Here is a 23,420-nt window from a genome sequence, read left to right as displayed (position 1 = left end):
CAGATATATTTTTTATTTAGTTACATGGGACGTCAACAAAAAGACATGTGATACATTGTACAGCACATCAAATAAAACATAGGGACGCACCTTGCTTTCAATAACAGTTTGGAAGTTTTTCAATTCATTTTTTAGATTAAAAGACTCGTCGTTGTCGTAACAATATTTAGCACAGTCAATAAACAATGTCATGACGGTCACCAAATGTCCCGCTTTAATATCATGGTTAAACCAATTATTCAATACATATTCCACCGTGTTAGTCATGTTTACACGATTTCGATCAAGAGCCTGTTTCACTAATGTATCCCACGGTTCTTCAAATAACTTGGATGATAAAGACCTTACTATTTCATTCATCGAAATCATTTTTTCAACAGTTTTGTTCTCATCGGATGTGTGTAAAATGGTTTTCTCTACAATTTCTATCCAATTATGCAAGCTGTAGTAATATCGAATCATAAGCTTTCGAAAAAGATTCCCCATCTCACAGGTACCAATCGCGATCAGATCTAGCTGTTCACGGCTCAGTCCTCCGTCCCAACAGTTATCGAGAACGATCTTAATTCTGTCTAACACCATACGCTCATGAACGTAGTCGTGTAGCACAAATTCTACGATGCGTTGGACTTCCTCGGTAGTCGTCTCAAGATGGGTTATGGTTAAGATGCGGTGAATCGTCGACAGAAAACGTCCGTTACACAGTAGTTTCATGATACCTTCAAAATTTCTAGCAAGATAACACGGTTCCCGATCAAAAAATAAGCAGGGATGTCTTAATTGGCTCGGTAATTTTAAATCACATCCGGAGCAATTCTCTCTGCTATATTTATGGATAGCGCTCATCAACATATAGCTAACAGTCTGCTTAATACAATTATATCTTGCATTTATTACCCAGACGTCCGGAGAGTAGTCCCAAACCAATTCACCCTCCCTCTCCTCAGGCCCGGCAGAAGCCGTCGGTAGACTGGTTAGCGAGTCGTCGTCGTCGTCCGCGGAGGTCTCAAGAGAGGAAACGTTACTTTCCGTACCGTCCTCAGTCTGGCGATCGTCGGTTTGAGGAGACCCGGGCGGCGGGTTGTTCCCCTCTTCCTCAGCAATAGGGTCTAACGTCTGTAAATATAAACGTAGGCTAGGTAACCCTCCTTTTTTATTATTATTATTATTATTCTTGATGATATTAGGCTACATCGATTCGTCAAAAGTTGTTTACCGGGATGGATGCCGTAGACCCGAAGTCAGCAGACGATGTTGAGGGTAAGTTGCAAGCGGTCATGGGGCTGGAACTCCGGTAGGGTCCGTCGATAAAGGTTACGTTTGCCTCATCCGCTTCGACGTCCGAACGCTCAGGACTAGATGTTGTAAGATTTGGCCGCTCGCTGAAAGTCTGCATACTTCTGGAGAGTCGTGGGGATGTCCAGAACGTTCTAACTCAACCCCTGGAGGTGGTGGCACTGGTGAATCTCCTCAAAGATGTTCAAACGTTCGCAATGTTAGGTTTTTTTTTGTTTTTTTTTCTCGAAGGGGAGTGTTAGATGACGGCCGAGCGGTTAAATACTTTTATTAGCACGAGACCACACAGGGGGCGTGGATTTTTACCCCAAAAAAAAAAAAAAGGATTTGGTCACAAAAGGAAGATAAGGCTCTGACAGGGTGTCCAATGATTTTTGAACAGACTTTAGTGATATTAAGTAGACGAGTCCGGTCTCACAGGGGTGATGGAATGGAACCAAGAAGTGAATGGGAAAGTTAGAATACGCACTCATATACAAGTAACTAACATACGCCTAAAAGCAAAAGTAGGTAAATGTACGAGTAAAAATTGATCAGAAATCAATAAGTATCCATATATTATTTGTACAAAATACACCGGCCACCTTAAAACGATGCAAAGATGTGTTTTAAGATGATAGCGAAACGTCATAAATGTAATACAAGTTAATCATACCGGTAAGAAAAACATAAAACTATAAAATAGTGTCATCGATCATCTATTGTGAGAACTCAGAAAATATTGTAAAAAAAACAATATAGTACGAATAATATTTTTATCTGAATTATGTCGCTGTTTTTAAAGCGTTAGACGGGTAGACGTCTTAAATAATATTATTCAATCAAATTAAGTAATATAGTAGCTGTTATTTCACAATCAGGGCGGTACGTTAGCTGGCTTCTTAGCATAAAGGGTTGTGAGATCGAGTCCTGCCTCCGGCCTTGTTGGGTAGACTTTGCGTGTTCTCCCAAATTCCTAAAAAAAACAAAAAAAAAACACGCGTAGTAGGTAAATTAAAGAGTCCCGATGTGTAAATATGCGTGTAAAAAATTGTTTACGCGTACCATCGGAAAGTAAGCGCGATTCGTAAGGAAAAAAATAAATCGTTCAATCAAAAGTTAAATGTCCCATAGTCAGACAAGATACACGTTTGTTCACTATATGTTTAGGTAAATTGTTGCAAAGAGCGGTTTTAAGATTAAAAAAGATCCTCGCGGTAGATTGCTACGCTTTGATTAAATCTCGTGGTTTTGTGTTTTAACCCCAGGGGTGATTTAGCATAGCTAATCTTACAGACTATCATATTCAATAATATCTTATAGGCTAATTTAACAATGGGTATTTCTAAGTATTTAAAAGAAAAAAAAAAAAAACTCACAAAGACTTGGGATCTCTTAGTTCGAATACGTCGTACAGCGATAAAACTATTTAGTGTTAAACGTGCTACATCTTCGCTAGCGATAAGTCTAAAAACGTTTTATTTGTCCTCGAGGGGCAAGTTAAAAAACAAGAAACAAAACAAAACATAAGGGTTTCACGAAACAAGGCACTATCGGTAACAAAACAGAACCAAAAATAAAAAGTAAGTATCCATATATTATTTGCACAAAATACACCTGGCACCTTAAAACGATGCCTTCACCCACCTAAAAAACTAAAACAGAAACAAAACAAAAATAAAACTACATCACCCTTCTTCATGTACGCGCCATGTCCCTAAGATAATAAAAACATATTTCATACCCTAATACTTTCTAAAAAACTACAATCCTAAGCCTTACAGGGGTATCCATTGAAAGAAGCCAAGGTAATAATTAGAAGATATTTCATTCATACATAATCAAATAAAAAGGCTAACATCAAGACAGAAGACTCTTACAAACAACAGCTTAAAGATTTCAAAACAGTATATTTATTAGGTTTTTTTTTAATATTACAAGAACGTTAGAGGGTAAAACCCTTTTTCCACACAGCGCATTCGTATATACAAAACCTCATAAACTTAAACAACAACAAAAATACATAGAGACATCCGATAAAAATCGTATAGACACAAATTATAACACGTAGCACTAGCGGTAACAAAACTAGAAACAGAAAAATAACCGTTTATACAAGTACACACAAAAATAAAAAGTAAGTATCCCTATATTATTTGCACAAAATACACCTGGCACCTTAAAACGATGCCTTCACCCACCTAAAAAACTAAAACGGAAACAAAACAAAAATAAAACTACATCACCCTTCTTCACGTACGCGCCATGTCCCGAACATAATAAAAACATATTTCATACCCTAATACTTTCTAAAAAAAACTACTAACCTAAGGGTTACAGGGGTATCCATTGAAAGAATCCGAGGTAATAATTAGAAGATATTTCATTCATACATATTCAGATAAAAAGGCTAACATCAAGATAGAAGACTCTTACAAACAGCTTAAAGATTTCAAAAAGTATGATCCCACAGTACATTGCCCTAGTAAATTAAAGAATAATTTCTAAATCAAGTATAAAGTTCGCTGCATTTTAACAGGCTCGAACATTCGTACCTACATTTCTCTCTTTTTAAAAAGAATGTATAAAATTATTTGTATGCGACTACAAAGTAGTATACTTCAGACCGAAGCATCGTATGACAATCACTTTCAAAGACTGTTTTACTAGCCCCTAGGCGAAAACACTGACACCCCTACACACGCATGCACACTTTGGACCAGCCTCCCCTCATCCTCCTAAATCAGTTACTGCTTAAAAAAAAAAAAGTTTGTGATTACAAGTCCTTTTCATAAATCAGTTTAAGAAAAACAAAAAAAAACAGTATATTTATTAGTTTTTTTTTTTTTTTAATATTACAAAAACGTTAGAGGGTAAAACCCATTTTCACACAGCGCATTCGTATATACAAACCTCATAAACTTAAACAACAACAAAAATACATAGAGACATCCGATAAAAATCGTATAGACAAATTATAGCACTAGCGGTAACAAAACTAGAAACAGAAAAATAACCGTTTATACAAGTACACATCTGCAGAGGAGCTAAAACAACTTGCGCGCTTTGTTCATGAGAGTGCCACCAACACCTTCTCTAAGCCTAATCCTTTTTTTTTTTTAAAAATCAGTACATTTATTAGTTTTGTAACGCAACAAAAACGTAAGAGAGGGTAAAATTCTTATGTACAACGCAATCTTATATACAACAGCTCAAAAACATAAAATACATACCTAGACGTACAACAAAAATGTGAGAGAGGGTAACCTTATGATGTCAAAGACCGCCAACAGCTTGTTTTCTCAGGTTGGGAGGGGCTGGTGTTTTGTAGAGCAGAATTTCTCAGAGAGGGGAGAATGGAGGAAAACTCCAATTCGGTCATGTATTTGGTGAGGTAAGAGCATTTTAACACAGCTAAAAGCTCCAAAAATTTAATTTTTCATGTTGGTGCCCCTTTAGTATTTTATTTACAACCTCGTAAATATTCTCAGTGGTACATTTGTAGAAAATGTATATGCCTAAAGCAGGTTTACAACTAGAACATGAGCAACGCCTCGCCGTGAGGTTCCTCTTTTGTTTTGTAGGAATTATTTGTCTTTTCGTGATTTAGTGTCATTAGTATTATTATTTTGCACAGTGAATCACATTTAGGATAACATAAGTGTGTCTTTAAATCTGGTAAATGTGGAAAATTCCATTTTGAATTGCTGCAGCCCTAAAATAAAAGTGTACACACCCTTCCTCATATACATAATGCATCTATGGCGTCATAAATTCAAACCGTGGATCCTTTCTAAAAAACTATTAGCCAAGGGCTTACAGGAATACCCTTTGTAAGAGACTAAGGTGTTAATCTACTAATAAGAAGATGTTTTTGGTTAAATTGTTGCAAAGAACAGCTTTAAGATTAAGGGTTAAGTAGAGTATAAATCTTTTAACGTATCAAGAAACTCAAAGTTTCATACTTTCAATTCTCTTAGTTTTAAAAAGAAGGTATAGAATCGCTTGTAACATTTAGGATAACATATAAGTGTCTTTAAATCTGGTAAATGTGGAAAATTCCATTTTGAATTGCTGCAGCCCTAAAATAAAAGTGTACACACCCTTCCTCATATACATAATGCATCTATGGCGTCATAAATTCAAACCGTGGATCCTTTCTAAAAAACTATTAGCCAAGGGCTTACAGGAATACCCTTTGTAAGAGACTAAGGTGTTAATCTACTAATCAGAAGATGTCTTTGGTTAAATTGTTTCAGTTAATCTACTAATAAGAAGATGTCTTTGGTTAAATTGTTGCAAAGAACAGCTTTAAGATTAAGGGTTAAGTAGAGTATAAATCTTTTAACGTATCAAGAAACTCAAAGTTTCATACTTTCAATTCTCTTAGTTTTAAAAAGAAGGTATAGAATCGCTTGTAACATTTAGGATAACATATAAGTGTGTCTTTAAATCTGGTAAATGTGGAAAATTCCAATTTGAATTGCTGCAGCCCTAAAATAAAACTGTACACACCCTTCCTCATATACATAATGCATCTATGGCGTCATAAATTCAAACCGTGGATCCTTTCTAAAAAACTATTAGCCAAGGGCTTACAGGAATACCCTTTGTAAGAGACTAAGGTGTTAATCTACTAATAAGAAGATGTCTTTGGTTAAATTGTTGCAAAGAACAGCTTTAAGATTAAAGATTAAGGGTTAAGTAGAGTATAAATCTTTTAACGTATCAAGAAACTCAAAGTTTCATACTTTCAATTCTCTTAGTTTTAAAAAGAAGGTATAGAATCGCTTGTGTGATAATACAAAGTATACTTCAGACTAAAGCATCAGATATAACAGTCTGTTTTACTAATGGGAAAACACAAAAAAAAAAAAAAAAAAAAACATACACGCTGTCAGACGTCTGACCAATAATGTCCACATGCAGTTCCTGCCTGAGTTTGTGATTACAGAATCTCTCCAGAAATCAGTATTTTTTTAAACTAGTACAATTATTATCCTTTTTAAACACAAAAAAAAAGGTAAACAAATTTGCCCGGCCCTCCCCAAACAGCGTACTCTTATACACATCATAAACATAAAATAATAAAAACATACACGTCTAAGCATGCCTGTAAACATCACGTATATACAAAATGTACAAATTCTAGCATCCGTCCTCTTGTATTAGATACCGTATAAAAAATAAAACATGTCATTTGTGACCGAAACGTAAATGAGTTGAGTTCAGTTTATTATAAGGACAGTGTTCAGTAACATTAAAAAGATGGCTGCGGCAGATTTAGTACGATGCTAGTTTCGATCTGCAGTCCCCAAAAATTTTAAATTAACCCCACTTAATATTTAAAGGCTACTCTAATGCCATGCATTGTTCCATCATTCAAAATGTATAATTTACTAATTGAATACCTTTGAATAAAATTTTTAGGTTTTACATTCATTATCAACATTTTAATACCCTAATTTACTTTTATAGACAAAATTAGACTAACTTTATTGTGTTCATCCTGCCAAAATGTCTTTATTGCATTGCTATCAAATACAACGCACAAAACATCAACCGATTAATTTCACGCCTCACTCTATTTAAAATTAAAAATACAGACAAACTTATCACATTCTAATACCTACCTTCCACGTCTGTCAGTCCAAAAGATGACGCCGTGCACCATGGGAGAGGGAGTCACTCCTCTCCGCCACCCCCCGTTTAGCTTTTTTACAATGTCAGACGTCTTCAACCGACGAACGTGCAGGCGGTTCAGAAATTGTCTAAATAACGACCTATACGCACGAATAATCGTTTTATTTTTTCGTTTGTATTTCCCCTCCACCTACTTCAGTTAGAAACCAACCCCGCTACAATGTCCTTTATTTAAAAAAAAAAAGAAAAACCCGTCAAAGGAGACGAGGAGTTTTTGCCATAACCGCAGTAAAACACAGGTAAGTTTCTTTTATTTATTTTTAAAAAACATGAAGCAAAAGGATTACATTTTTAATGCAAACCCCATTGCAATGTCCTTTTATTTTTTTTTAAAAAGAAACCCAAAGGAGACGAGACTCAACGTCACATCCTGAAACACCGGTAAGTTTCTTTTATTTATTTTAAAAAACAAGAAGCAAATGGAATACATTTTTTAAATATTCACAACACTTTCGCTCGAATAAGAGAGCCTCACACTATTTTACATGCACGCACACACACATACACGCTAGAGGGGGGTGTGTGCGCTTCCTGTGACACGACTCGAGTGAGAGGTATCAGTAAGGTGGGGGCGCGCTTCCTGCACGACTCGAGTAAGAACCACGACTTCAGGGGGGGTGAGGGGAGGAGGGCGGGGGACCTGTAACACGACTCGAGTGAGAGCTATCAGTTTGACGAAAACTTTTTGACAGGACGATAACGACTAACCACGATTTTGATTAGCAGATGGTGGACTATCTAGAATATAGACACGACGTTATCCGTCGTTCCTGTCACGATTTTGATTCGCTGAGGGGGTCACGACATTATCTACCTGAAACACACGTACACGGGGAGGGAGGCGGTGGGCTGGGGTGCGGGAGGGGGGTGAGGGGAGGGGTGCGGGGGACCTGTCAAATTTTGACAGGTGGTGTCCCCGGCTTCTGATTGGTTAGGGGGCGGGGATTAATTCAAAATAACGGCTTCTGATTGGATGGGGGTGCGGGGGACCTGTCAAATTTTGACAGGTGGTGTCCCCGACTTCTGATTGGTTCGGGGGGGCGGGATGCGGGCGGGATTAATTCAAAATAACGACTTCTGATTGGTTGAGAAGGCGGAAGAGGGCGGGGCTTAATTCAAAATAACAGCTTCTGATTGGTCATCCATCTCTTTGGTCTTCCTCTCGATCTTCTGCCTGGCATTTGAAAACTCAGCATCCTTCTTCCAATATAGTCACTATCTCTCCTCTGGACATGTCCAAACCATCTAAATCTGGCCTCTCTGACTTTATCTCCAAAGCTTCTAACATGTGCTGTCCCTCTGATGTACTCATTCCTGATCCTATCCAACCTGGTCACTCCCAAAGAGAATCTCAGCATCTTCATCTCTGCCACTTCCAGCTCTGCCTCCTGTCTTTTTCTCAGTGGTACTGTCTCCAGACCAAACAACATTGCTGGTCTCACCACAGTTTTATAAACTTTTCCTTTCATTTTAGCTGAAACTCTTCTATCACACCACACCTGACACTTTTCTCCACCCGTTCCAGCCTGCCTGCACACGCTTCTTCACTTGTATTCCACACTCTCCATTGCTCTGGACTGTTGACCCTAAATACTTGAACTCCTCCACCTTCTTGGTCTCTTCTCCCTGTAACCTCACTCTTCCACTTGGGTCCCTCTCATTCACACACAGATACTCCGTCTTGCTACGGCTAACCTTCATTCCCCTTCTTTCCAGGGCAAACCTCCACGCCTCTAGCTTCTCCTCCACCTGTTCCCTGCTCTCACTACAGATCACTATGTCATCTGCAAACATCATAGTACATGGGGATTCCTGTCTAACCTCATCTGTCATCCTGTCCATTACCATTGCGAACAAGAAGGGGCTCAGAGCTGATCCCTGATGTAGTCCCACCTCCACCTTGAACTCCTCCGTCACACCTACAGCACACCTCACCACTGTCTTACAGTCCTCATACATGTCCTGCACCACTTGAACATACTTCTCCGCCACTCCAGACTTCCTCATACAAAACCACAGTTCCTCTCTGGGCACCTTGTCATAAGCTTTCTCCAGGTCAACAAAGACACAATGCAGCTCCTTCTGACCTTCTCTGTACTTCTCAATCAACATCCTCAAAGCAAATACTGCATCTGTCGTACTTTTTTCTTTTTGGCATGAAACCATACTGCTGCTCACAAATGTTCACATCTGCCCTCAGTCTAGCTTCCACTACTCTTTCCCATAGTTTCATTGTGTGGCTCATCAGCTTTATTCCTCTGTAGTTGCCACAATTCTGCACGTCTCCCTTGTTCTTAAAAATGGGCACCAGCACACTCCTCCTCCATTCCTCAGGCATTTTCTCACTATCCAAGATCCTGTTGAACAACCCAGTCAGAAATTCTACTGCTACCTCTCCTAGACACTTCCATACCTCCACAGGTATATCATCAGGACCGAGTGCCTTTCCACTCTTCATCCTCTTCAATGCCCTTCTCACTTCATCTTTACTAATCTTTGCTACTTTCTGGTCCACAACAGTCACCCCTTCTACTCTTCGTTCTCTCTCATTTTCCTCATTCATCAACTCTTCAAAGTACTCTTTCCATCTTCCCATCACACCGCTGGCATCTGTCAACACTCTTCCATCCCTATCCTTTATTACCCTAACCTGCTGCACGTCCTTCCCATCTCTATCTCTTTGCCTTGCCAACCTGTATAGATCAGTCTCTCCCTCCTTACTGTCCAACCAAGCATACAAGTCATCGTAAGCCTCTTGTTTGGCCTTTGCCACTTCTACTTTCACCTTACGCTGTATTTCCCTGTACTCCTTTCTACTTTCTTCAGTCTTCTCAGTGTCCCACTTCTTCTTAGCTAACCTCTTTCTCTGTATCCACTTCTGCACCTCCTCATTCCACCACCAAGTCTCCTTATCTCCTTTCCTTCCAGATGACACACCAAGGACTGTCCTACCTGTCTGCCTGATCAAATTTGCTGTAGTTGTCCAGTCATCTGGGAGCACATCCTCACCACCCAGAGCCTTTCTCAACTCCTTTCTGAAAGTCATACAACACTCTTCCTTTTTCAGCTTCCACCATTTCGTCCTTGGCTCTGCCCTTGGCCTCTTTGTCTTCCTCACCACCAGAGTCATCCTACACATAACCATCCTATGCTGTCTGGCTACACTCTCACCTACCACTACTTTACAGTCGCTGATCTCCTTCAAATTACACCGTCTACACAAGATGTAGTCTACCTGTGTACTTCTACCCCCACTCTTGTAGGTCACCCTATGTTCCTGCCTCTTCTGGAAGAAAGTATTCACAACAGCCATTTCCATCCTTTTTGCAAAATCAACCACCAGCTGTCCTTCTGCGTTCCTCTCCTGGATACCAAACCTGCCCATCACCTCCTCATCTCCTCTGTTTCCTGCACCAACATGTCCATTGAAGTCTGCACCAATGACAACTCTCTCACTTCTAGGGATGCTCTGCATCATTTCATCAAGTTCCAACCAAAAGTTCTCCTTCTCCTCCAGCTCACATCCTTCCGTGGCGCATACCCACTAACTAACGTTGATCATCACGCCTTCGATTCCCAACTTCAGGCTCATGACCCTATCGGACACTCTTTTTACCTCCAGGACGTTCTTAACAAACTCCTCCTTCACGATAATTCCTACTCCATTTCTCTTCCTCTTAAAACCATGATAAAACAATTTGAAACCAGCTCCTAAACCTCTAGCTTTGCTCCCTTTCCACCTGGTCTCCTGAACACACAGTATGTCCACCTTCCTCCTCTGCATCATGTCAACCAGCTCCCTACCTTTTCCTGTCATACTCCCAACATTCAAAGTCCCTACTCTAAGTCCTAGACTAGTGGTGTTCCTCTTCTCTTTCTTCCTACGAACACACCTTCCTCCTCTCCTTCTTCGACCAACAGTAGTCCAATTTCCACCGGCACCCTGTAGGTCAACAGCACCGATGGCGGTCGTTGTTAACCCGGGCCCCGACTGATCCGGTATAGAAGTCATATATTTGATTCGCATGTTTGTTTTGACCAAAGTTTTACGTCGGATGCCCTTCCTGACACAACCCTCTGTATTTATCCGCGCTTGGGACCGGCACAAGAAGACACTGGCTTGTGCCCCCTCGCGGCTACATTAAATTGGTGTGTTATCAATCATGTATATTGTACAGTAAATTTACTCACATTTTTGATGCCAACACCGGGTACATCACCCAAATCATCTTCCAAACATGTCGCCTGTGTAGCAGATTCATTCGACTCATACTCACTCCATAAGCATCTCATCCACCATATGAAACAAAGCTTGAGCTGTTGTTAACTTCAACACATATGCACAGCACAATACATAATACAAAATAAAATAGACAACAAATGGAAAGCTAGCAGTTCCTCATTAGAAATTGGTACCTTTTCATTGACTCTATATTAATTTGGCAGTGGTTATTTTTGCCACGAGCTGCTAAAATAAGTGCTGTTAACTTTCTAGATTGTAGTTCTTACCCAACATTATAGCCAAGTGACAGCTTCAGGGCCGGGAGCGGGTCAAACGAGTCTTCCTCGAAATGTGCGCTGTACAACACTGACGTTGGAGTCAGGTGTCCATTTATCTCTCGTCTGTTGTACTTGCTTTGTCCATTTTTCGCCAAGAGCTGCATCTTGAGGGAACTGAAAAAGGCTCACGCCACCCTCCCTTCGATTATAACAAAATCCGGCCACGCAACGAGACGGCATTGTAGAAATTCAGTTGATGATAAAACACACAGCAGTTATAAGCTTTCAGTGGCAAAGCAAAGACGCTGACTTCCATTCTTCCGCTGATGTAATATCGGATTCGGCTGCTGGAGCGCGCCAAATGGCCAGATTTTGCGCGGGTAAGTAAAAAATAAGGAAATACTCTTAATATGTTTTGACTCGATGAGCCGCTCATTTTGTCGTGTATATTATATCGTTCCAAACAACATATTAAAAAATGTCCTGAGCTGTCCCATACACTTTAAAAGTCTCAAAACAATTTGTATAAAAATAGGCCCACATCGTCCACTCAAAAATAATGGAACACGTCATTTATTAAAACATGAACATTTCTGAAACACGTGAAGAGCCTCATTTAAGGGGCTCGTAAACTACTCCCATATTTGGACTTCCTGAATGGAGCGGTTTGCGTGTCACCTGCTGTCTCGTCAATGCTGTGTGTTCGTGTAATTATGCTTCAAACTACAGTAAAACAACAGAGTATGCACCCAAACTGCAATTGAAAACGTAAGGGAAGTGGGAATGGTGTCCTGTTGTGTGCGTGGTACGCGGTGACCGGCGTCAGAGTAGCCTTGTGCCCATTCATTTTGGACGGAGCACTCCGTCCCGCGACACGACATGGTTGTTCCCCTGTTTTTTTGTTGTTGTTGTTTTTTTTTTTTGTTTTTTTTTTTTGTTTTTTCCCACTCCGTTAGCCACTTGTGCTACATAACGTTTTCAATTTATTTATAGGAAGGTAATAGAAAAAATAAAAACAGTAAATACAGCAAAGTTGTTTTTGTTTTGTTTTTTTTGTTTTTTAATGCGCTGCAGACGTTTGTTGTGCGCTGAGATGGTGAGAGCACTGCGCGATTGTGCATGCGCACAGGTTAGAGGGAACATTGCCTCTGACCAATCTATGCTTCTCACTTCTGCTATGAAATTATCCTCTTTAAAAAAAATTAAAACTCCTCCTACAAATAAAGTGCTGTCCTTGATTGGATACCTTTTGTTTTCCTTGTTACTGCATTCAAATTGTGGTCACATACTGGAACAGAAACCGCTTTGGAGCATAACTCCTCCACATTAGTAAAAAAAAAGAAATGAATGAATGAGTATGTAACATCGGACCTTATCAGCATCTTTTTCCAAAAAAGGCCCATCTCGTCGCAATAAAAAAATTACTGTGCCTTCATCAATCACCAATTGGTTGAATTTTTGCACAAATTCGTCGGCCGTTAGTTAATACATTTATGAAAAACTATCGGAACACCTCATGGCCCGAGGGATGAATGATGAGGACGCTGTATAGACACCGATCTATTATCTACGCTCATAGATATCTATGGTAGAGGTTCCTCTTAGCCAATGGGATGCCAGAAAGATGCAAACACCAATCTAGTATCAACGCTCATAGATACCTATGGAAGGTAATAGCCATAGCTGAAAGTATGTTGCGTTCTGTAATGTATTTTTACCTTTCGTATCTAGAAATTTCTTTCGTAACAAGAGGCAATATTTTCCCGTTGAGGCGTTTCGTAACTCGAAAATTTCGTATGAAGAGACGTTCGTAAGTAGAGGGTCCACTGTATTAACAAATGACAATAGCTTATTTCTCAATGCATTGTAATTTGGAACAATAAAAAGCTTGTGGCCAAAATGTAGCGAGCATTACAGACCATGTCGGGTACATTCAAATGATTAATTTGAACCTAATGTCTTTCTTCACGTCATGTCTTCTTTCAGCTGTCTTTTTTTTTTTTTTTTTTTTCTCATCATGAGGCAGGCTTTACGTTCTTGACATATGCATTATGACTTCACAAATATGCAACACTACCATAGGAGAAGGGAGGGGTTGAGGAGTTGGGCACAACTTGAACCACAACACATGGACCAACGTGGCAAGCCTATTATAATAAGCGCATTTCTTTATTATCTGGTTTATCTGTATGATGTCAAATTGGTCGATAATTGACGATAATTATCGGCCACCGATATCATTGTACATTCTTAAATTAAATTTGATTAAAGAAACACAAGTCTTATTAAAAACTAACCAGCTATTCCGTGAAATGGTTAAGGTCAACACTTCCCTGAAAAAATATCCCAAATTATGTTGAGCGATTTTGATTTTATAGTACTTTTTCATGAATACTTTTGCATTAAGTACAGTATCGGCCATGTTCGGACAGTCACGTGATCATTGTGACATATCGCATGCTATAAACATGCATAGAATAACATGGCTGCCAATGACTACAGAAATTCATGAGGAATTATTGTATTCCACGGCGGACATCAAAGGTGGAATATTTACACCGAAAAGCAAAAGAAGCACTTCTTCAAAAGCAGTACAGCCACGGGGGACTCGCCAAAGATTTATGTCCAACCCAAAGTGAAGATGGACGTGTGTCTCGATGAGGACGACATAGTCAGCTACGAGTAGAAGTTGGGGACTGTCTGCAAGTTGCGTGTCACATAGGCTCAAATTAAAAGACAGGGCGGGAAATTCAAAACCAAATCCAGTCTGAAAACTATTGGCCAAAGGCTTACAGGAGTACCCATTATGAACAGCTAGTGTTAATCTACTAATGAGATGTTTCAGTCAGAAATGGTCAAATAAAAAGGCCACTGTAAAGATATTTTGGGGGGAAAATTTCCATATTGCATCTGTTGCATAAAGCTGACATTAGGCATTGGTCTGTTTCTGTAAATTCATGAAGCACTGTAGACTGCAAACTATGCAAAACAAATCTTGTTATACTCTGTTTCAGGTTGTTCCTACCAAGATGATCAACAGTTTGATTCAAGTCTGCTTTCAAGGACGTTTTGAGAAACTCGAGTTTGCAGTCAGGGTAGGTTGTCTAATGTGACTTTAGTCACACAAGCCCTCGCTTCACGTTGCCTCACGTCAAATCTTTTCCTTGTCAGAGCATGGTGGATGAAGGCTACGCAGCCACGCAGATCCTGAGTCAACTTCATGACTGTATCGTTGAGCAGGACTTGAGTGACAAGCACAAGTCTGTCATCACTGAAAAAATGGCGGTAGGATACTTGATTCACCTTAATCCTCCAAAATATCCTTGGGGACAATTTGACCCCATTCACCCATTGGGTTAAATGTGTTCGAATTTTTTAGGACAACAGGAGGGTTAAGAAACACAAGCTCTTAAGTCAAAATTAGGGATCACATTTGAACCGGTACTGTTCCAATACTTGGTACCTGGAAATTGAGACTGATACTCGACGGTTTTTTAAACTACCCCTAGCAAAAAGTATGGAATCACCAGTCTTGGACGAGCACTCACTCAGACATTTTATTCTGATCAAACACAGATAAAAAGCATGAAACTGTCCTAAGGTTGCACCAAACACATCACTAGTATTTAGTTGCACCACCTCTGGCTTTTATGACAGCTTGCAGTCTCTGAGGCATGGACTTGATGACTGACAAACAGTATTCTTCATCAATCTGGTGCCAGCACTCTTGATTGCAGTTGCCAGATCATCTTTGCAGGTCGGAGCCTTGCTGTGGACCATTTTTTATTTATTTTTTTAACCAATTTCCACCACAAGTTTTGAATTGGGTTGAGATCTGGGCTGTTTGCAGGCCATAACATTGACTGGATGCGTCTTTCTCCAAGGAATGCTTTCACAGTTTTTGTTCTGTGGCAAGATGCATTGTCATCTTGGAAAATTATTTCATCATCACCAACCATTTTTTCAATTGAAGTGATAAGAAAACTTTCCATAATATCAATGTAAACTTGTGCATTTATTGAAGATTTAACCACAGCCATCTCCACAGTGTCTTTGCCTGACCTGCATCCCCATATCATCAAGGACTGTGGGAATTTGGATGTTTTCTTTTTGTAAATCTCACTGGAACGGCACCAAACAAAGTTCCAGCGTCATCACCTTGTCCAATGCAGATTTGTGACTCATCACTGAAGATAACCGTCATCCATAGTCCATAATTGCCTCTCCTTAGCCCGTTCCAGTCTTGTTCTTTTTTGTTTAAGCGTCAATGATGGAATTTACATAGAGGAAAGCTAAAAGGAAACCATTTCCTTGAAGCGATTTTGCAGAGTTCGGGCACATACGTTGACTCCAACTTCCTCCCATGTCTTCTTCATTTGTCTTGTTGTGCATTTTCTCTTTTCAAGACATATGGCCTTTCGTTGTTTGTCGACGCTTAATGTCTTCCTTGGTCTACCAGTACTTAACAACCTTCCCATGCTGTTTGTATGTACTTGGTCCAGATCTTCGATACAGCCCACCTCTTTGGCAACCATACGTGTAGAATTACCTTCTCCAAGAAGTTTGATAATCCTGTCTTTGGTCTCAAGAGACATCTCCCTTGTTGGAGCCATCATTCTTTCCAATCCACTTGGTCCAGCAGTCCTCCAAGGTGTGATAACTGCACTGTTTTTAACTGCTGACTAACGAGCAGGTGCCCAATTAAGGAAAGGAAATTGACTGGGTGTGTCCTTATTTTCTGCTCAGAATTGAGTGATTCCATATTTTTTCCTCAGAATGCAGTGATTCCATATTTATTCCCCTGCACTTGCTCTATAAAAGTAACATTCACTGACCAGCACAATGTTTTTTCTTCCTTTCTTTTCATCTTTCTGAAAGCCAAGATGTTGCACTTTGGAATGACCTTACGACAGTTTCATGCTTTTCATCTGAGTTTGATCTACAGAATAAAACATCTGAGTGCTTGTCCAAGACTGCTGATTCCATACCTTTTGCGAGGGGTAGTAGTTGTTCTTTAACCAAGAAAGTATATACTGTACAGGTATATTTTTATTTCTATCCAAATATTCGTATTTCTATCCAAATATCCTATTATTATTATTATTATTATTATTGTTATTATTGTTATTATTATTATTATTATTATTGTAGAATTTTCAGTAGGATATCTGAATACCAAAATATTCAATAGCTACAGCCCTAATACTATTAATTTTTAGTTGTTTTGAGGCACGGGCGTCTCTGGGTTGGCTCGCCGACCAGTATCCACGCTCGGGTGGCGTGGGGGTGGCCTTGGTGCTGCCGCGGCTTGGGGGATTCCGGGGTGGCGGTGCTCACTTTGCTGGGCGCGGTTGACGGCTCCTTTCTTTGGTGGCGGTCCTTATACATGCCAGAGCCATCACACCAGCATCTACTGAAACGCAAACAGAATTCGCCTCTCCCTCCCACTGCTCGTTAAATCAGTGGGTGCTGGTGTCTGTGGCTCTCACCTTGCTTTATCTATCCTTCCCTCCTTCCTCTCTTTAGTTTTTCATCTTGGTCACTTGATCTCCTTAATTTGTTGGAATTTAGAGGTTTCTGGGGTTGGCGTAAGACTGGTTTTGTAACCACGCAGGAGTTGTTTGGTTGGTGCTGGATTTTACTTTGATGGACTGGATGTGCTGTGGATCTCACTCTGCCTCATCGATCCTTCCCTCCTTCCTCTCTTTAGTTTTTCCTCTGGTCTCTTGAGATCTCTTTAATTTGTTGGAATTTAGAGGCTTCTGGGGTTGGCGTAAGACTTTGATTTTGTAACCATGGGGAAGGCAGGAAGTGTTTGGTTGGTGCTGGATTTCACTTTGATTTATCTTTCTTTTCCTTTTATCTTTTCTGACCTTTTCTCTGGTCTCCTGACTGTCTGAACCTCACGACTGTGGCGAGACTCTAAGTATCTGTTTAAGGTGAAGGGTAATGGGATTTTTATTAGGTTTTAGGTGAATTAATGAGTATAAATTTATACGTATAAGCATGCATGTGCACGCACACACACACGTGCACGCACACACACGCGCACACACGCACATTCGCGCGCACGCACACAAATGCACACATACACATTAAAAAAAAGGAAAAAGAGAGAGCAATGATGATAAGACGAATCGGTAAGACTACCGAATGAACAATTCTGAGCTCTCTTAAAAAAAAAAAAAAAGGTTTTATAAAGCAATCAAAATGTTTCAAAACATGTAACAAATACATGTTACAATAAGATTATTGCACAATAAATGAGAGTTGTGCATAATGTAAAAAAAGCAAAGAATAAAAATGATGGCCATTTACCTGGACAATATTCTTTTTTTCCTGGTAGTCAAGGGGATATCTGAACAATAAAGTCAATAGTGCTAAAGGAATTGATTTGACCACCTGTCATATTCTCCAAACATAAAGCCTAAATAAGGCAAGGTACAAGAGAAAGAGGTCAAATAATGAACTGCAATCACACTAACTTCTTTATGTGCTTGAATTACTATTGGGCAGGGTTTACAAAATTGGGTACAAAATACAACAGTTTCATCATATTTAAAAACTAGACATTTCTATTTTTGTTATCATTGTAATTATTATGTATGTATATATTTTTTCATTCCAAAAAGATCAAGCCCTGCTATCTATCGCTTCCTTCTAGTGAAGCAGCATGGGGGTTTATTCCTCTCAATATAAAAACTACTGTTCACAACAAATACATATACCACAACATTAAATGACTAGTAGAAAAATGATCAGCCAAACATGCTATGGGACAATTATCCACCCATCCATCCATCCATTTTCTGAACCCCTTACTCCTCACAAGGGTCGCGAGGGGTGCTGGAGCCTATCTCAGCTGGCTTTGGGCAGTAGGCAGGGTATGCCCTGAACTGGTCGCCAGCCAGTCGCAGGACACACAGAGACGAACAATCACTTATACACACAAGCACACCTCGGGACAATTCAGAGCACCCAATTAACCTGCCATGCATGTCTCTGGAATGTGGGAGGAGACCGGAGTACCCAGGAGAAGACCCACACAGGCACGTGGAGAACATGCAAACTCCACCCACTCAGGAAGGCCGGAGCCTGGACTCGAACCCGAGTCCTCAGAACTGGGAGGCAGACGTGCTAACGTGCTGGCTAGGTCTTTACCAAAAGCACTTTAATTTCTGCTTTTGAAACAAAAAAATAAATAAATCCTGCTCGTCCCGCCGTGTCAGTCCGGGCTTGCTCGTCCCGCCGTGTCAGTCCGGGCCTGCGTATCGGGATTAATCGGTATCAGATCGAATCCTGACCTATAAATCGTGATACGCATTGAATGGTCAGCTACTAGGCAATTCACACCCCTACCAAAGACTGTACTTTTTGTGGTATGGACCAATTTGGATCAGTTCTTCCAAGCACCAATTCACGTCAAATTAAATGGTGTCACGTTTCGGTTCTGAATAACATCTTTGTATGAACAGAATATCAGCATGAATTGGGTTGCGTTGGAATCAAATTGTTCGCCTCAAATTGGGTAAATTGAACTACAAAACTATTGCATTGTCGCTCCTTCATACAAAAACTGATTTACGAGGTTTTTCGTTGGTTTACTCAATAAATGAACCAAACAGACGTGACGCTCCTAGAAGCGACAGAGAACTGCAGGCAGTCTCTTGAGTCGTATACATCGCTACTTGTGAGATCCCAGTTTACGCTACACTGGTATAGGAAGTCAATTATTTGGGCTGCATTATCAACTGTTACTTGTGTTTGGTCCATTTCAGGTCGTGGACAAATGCCTGTGTGATGGTGCCGACGAATACCTCCAGCTGCTGAGTCTATGTTCAATCATCTCTGCCGCAGGCACGCCTGAACAACTGAAGGTCTAACACTGTCAAGCAGAATCTTGGAATATCTTTCAATCCTATTCAGCTATGTGAGAGTGGTTTAATTCCACAGATACGTGACAGTGATGTTTGTCACGATCGCCCAAACTGTAGAATGAGCTTTGTTTTTTTTTTTTTTTTTTTTTTTTTTTTTTTTTTTTTTTTTTTTAATCACCAATTGATGTATTTCTATCGTTGATGAAATTATCTACCATTGTAAAATTTCAAGCTTCACTGAATTTGCACAATGTTTTTGTATTCAGTGTTTGGAGGATGCAGTTTATACATTGACCCCCATCCTGTCCTCCAGATTTGTTTTGATTTGTGAAAAAAATAAAAATAAAGGTAACAGAAATAGTTAATTCAAGCGTTAAATTGTCACCATCTAAAAACTATTAATTCTAGAAACGATGCTTTAGCTACAGATGGTACATGCTTAACAGTTGAAATAGGTTTAAAAAAAAAAAAGTCAGTCTGTATTGCTATGTCAAAACAAACATTTTATTAAAAAAAACAAAAAACAATGTGCATAATGTTTTCATGTAATTCTTTACTACTCTTCATATTAAAGTGAATAGCAGTATCACCCAAACTGCCGCTTGCTTCTTCATCAGTATCAGCTCAGCCCTGTGCATAGAAATCACTACCTCGTCACCTTCCACATCTACATGGTGCTCATTCCGTTTTGTTTGTACCTGTTTAGTTTGTTTCAATAATTTACATTTGCAACTTTTTTTTTTTTTTTTTTTAAATAGTTAAGGGTCTGTGTCATGCCCTTCTTTGGTTAAGTATCGGCATATATATGATTATATTTGAGCGGTTCTGGCAAAAAGAGTTGTCGATTTAAAAAATAAATAAATAAATAAATAAAATGGAAAAAAAATCAAAATTGATACATTCATATATTTAAATTCTGCATGTAATTCTCTTTAAAATGATGCATAATACATAAAAACAGACACAGTTACAGCAGTTTTAATGGTGGCAGGCTGAAATTCCTTTAAAATTGTGGTACTTGCATCTTTTCAAAATCCATAGCAACCAGTACCTTGTCCGTTTTGGCTGCATATTCATATGAAACATTTTTAACACTACCTGGATAAGAAGTTAAAAGAATGCAAGCGAAATCCGTTTCTTTTTTTTAATTTAAAATGTAATAAAAACAAAACATTGCAGATATGTTGTTTTTTTTTAAATATGATTAGAGGGCAAATTATCCATTTTTGTTGTGTAAACTAAGCTGCACTGATGATCCATAGGATGATGAAACATGATTAATACAACCTGTTACCATAGGTCTTACGATGCCTGAATACATTTTTGCATCTCATATATTTTTAGGAAGATCCATCCATCCATTTTCTTAACCACTTGCTTCGCGGGGGTGCTGGAGCCTATCCCAGCTGTCCCCGGGCAGTAGGTGGGGTACACCCAGGACTGGTTGCCAGCCAATCGCAGGGCACACAGGGACGAACAACCATCCGCACACACAAGCACACCTCGGGACAATTTGGAGCGCCCAATTAACCTGCCATGCATCTTTGGAATGTGGGAGGAGACCGGAGTGCCCGGAGAAGACCCACGCAGGCACGGGGAGAACATGCAAACTCCACCCAGGAAGGCCGGAGCCTGGACTCGATCTTGCGTCCTCAGTACTGGGAGACGGATGTGCTAACCAGACATCCCGCCGTGCCGCCCCACATTGTTCTAAAGATAATAAAAATAAACCGTACACACGCTCACAGAAAACTATAATGACAATACATAGGGTATTTGTCACGGTGCAGTAAGTGGTGTGTGTGCTTTTATTCTGTCAGTTCATCTTATTTTGAAACAATGAACCACCACTCTCACCCCAGGTCACTTGCCCTTCCTCCTGTTCTGCTCATTACTGGTTCCAGCCCTTGATTGCTATCACCTGTCTTCAATTAACCACCTAATAAATAGACTTAATAAATAGACTCCATCCACCACCCACCATTGCTGAAGTGTCACACCCCGTGCATGGAAGTGTCCTCACAGCCATTGAGCCACAGGCCTTGGTTTGCCTTGCACCTTGTTTTTGTGCCCTTTTTCCTTCCGGAGTGCCTTTAGTTGTCCCTTTTTTTAGTGCCCTGTTTCCCTCTCCAGTTTGGAGCTCTTTGTGTTCAGCGTTTTTCCCTCTACAAGAGGTGATTTTGCAACCTTTGAGGGGAACCATCTCCCTTTGACATTATGTCAGTATTTCCAATAAGAATATGTATTTGTTGTGGGGGTGAACCGGTGAGAACTCTTCGGACGCGTGTCGTCTACGATGATTCATCTTGCGAGAGCAAGGTTAGGGGATCCTGTACATCTCTCGGAATTTGGATGAAAATGCACTCCAGTTGACACCTAATGACCAAAGAAAAACATAAGAACTAGAGCTGCGAGCAACTATAAAGGGTCCTCGGAACCCGGGCCATGCTGGGGTATTGGTTTGGTTTGGTTTATTCATTTTTTCCTTTCGGACACATTACAGCTTACATCAATCCCATCACTTCATTTGCAATAATTGACGTCAGAAAGAAGGGCTGACGGGTAGAATTATTATTCGAGACCCGTCCCCATCGACACATTACTATAACGCATCAATCATATACATTATTTAGAATAGTCATTAATTTTTATCGTTATCCATCCCATACTATCGCAGACACTGCTCGCTCAGTTCATCTTGAATGTCCGTGTGTAGATTATGTCTAGTCCCAGTCATTTGGAACTGGTGAGTCGGTTCCCAGACGCCACCAGCAGGCCCACCCCGCCAGGCGAGCAGCCAAGGCAAGCACAATTCTTCTCTTTCACCAGTAGCGTCTTCGCTTACCTCGGATCAACTTTCACACGTGCTTTCCAGAAGAGTAGATCGTCTTGCATTCTTCCCATTGCTATTCAAGCAATTTCAGCCTCGATTCTGGTCAAGTAGCACCACTGGTTGCTAGCACGTTTGGGATCTGATGACTCCTGTGCGCTGCTCAGGCTAGCTCACCCAGGAGAGCGGCCCACGCCAGCTGCATTCCAGGAACCAGACCACCAACCCCATTTTGTGTATTGACAGCAGTTTCATTCACTGGCACGCTGAGGGACTGGCACATTGGAAACTTTTTTTTTTTTTTTTTTTTTTTTTTTTTTTTTTTTTTTCCAGGTGTGCCAGGTGCTCAATGGTCAATGTTAAGATCTGCAAAAATCAGTGTCCTTTTTTATTTTTAGGCAGTGATTTGCCCTGATTGGTATTTTTTGTAAAAGTATATATACACATCATTGTAGTCATTGCACAATGTTGCTTTTATTGTCCATAGAGGCTATCAAAAATAAATAACACAAAATAAAAAAGTACATATGTTTGGATAGGTCTGATGCCAGTGAACATTTTGAGCGGTGGAAAGTAAAAGAATATTCATAAATGACTTAGTTATCACACTTACGAGTTTACAAATTTTGTACAAAAATGTGGGGTATTTTTTTATGCCTCAAGGGCTAGGTGGCGCTACATATATAACTGAATGTTAAAGAGATACCTTCAAGCCTTGACTCTAAGCATACATGTCAAGGTTGGGATGTTTTGGAGCATGTACCGGGGAGTTATTAAGCATATCCTTTTTCATTGCGAAGGAAACATGAAAGACAAAATCATATAGTATTTCGAAAAGTCAACATTTTTCCCCTTGTCGTTGGCTCAGGTCTTGACATGGTCCAGGTCAAGTTTGAAGGAACGTGTAGGAGAAGTGGACAAAAGTATGCCCCCTGTAGGCCTAAATGTGCAAAAATCGACAAAAATGGGACATTGAAAAATTCGTAGCTCACTTCTTTTTTTTTTTTTGTTATTGTAAGTCTTGGGCTCCCTCATACACCTAAAAACTTTTTAGATCCTGCTTTGTTCAAAATGTCTCGGGGGTGCTATTGGAGTCATTTTTGTAAAAATAGCACAGTAGGTGGCGCTATCAGTAAGATGAAATATAAGTTCCTAGATGTGTGAAGGGCTGGACTCTCATCAATTGTGTGAAATTTTGAGAAGATAGGATCATCTGGGTCAAGTTAAAGCAGCTT

At 40.0% G+C, this 23,420-nt stretch overlaps 1 protein-coding gene across 4 annotated transcripts in view; it reads left to right on the top strand.

Annotated features, from left to right (window-relative positions):
- The window catches only part of rfc4 (replication factor C (activator 1) 4), a 152,363-nt gene extending 132,413 nt beyond the window's left edge, over positions 1-19,950 (top strand). For all 4 annotated transcript variants that reach the window (XM_077535475.1, XM_077535472.1, XM_077535473.1 and 1 more), the window contains 3 exons: positions 14,493-14,573; positions 14,650-14,763; positions 19,257-19,950. In XM_077535475.1, coding sequence (XP_077391601.1) covers positions 14,493-14,573; positions 14,650-14,763; positions 19,257-19,361 — 300 coding nt within the window. In that variant the 3' untranslated portion in view covers positions 19,362-19,950. The remainder of the gene's footprint in view (positions 1-14,492; positions 14,574-14,649; positions 14,764-19,256) is intronic.
- The last annotated feature ends 3,470 nt before the right edge of the window (positions 19,951-23,420 follow it).

Source organism: Festucalex cinctus, chromosome 10, assembly GCF_051991245.1.
Source record: "Festucalex cinctus isolate MCC-2025b chromosome 10, RoL_Fcin_1.0, whole genome shotgun sequence".
Taxonomy (NCBI): Eukaryota; Metazoa; Chordata; class Actinopteri; order Syngnathiformes; family Syngnathidae; genus Festucalex; species Festucalex cinctus.
Note: the sequence above shows the minus strand (reverse complement) of the source record. Positions and strands in the feature narration are given on the sequence as shown.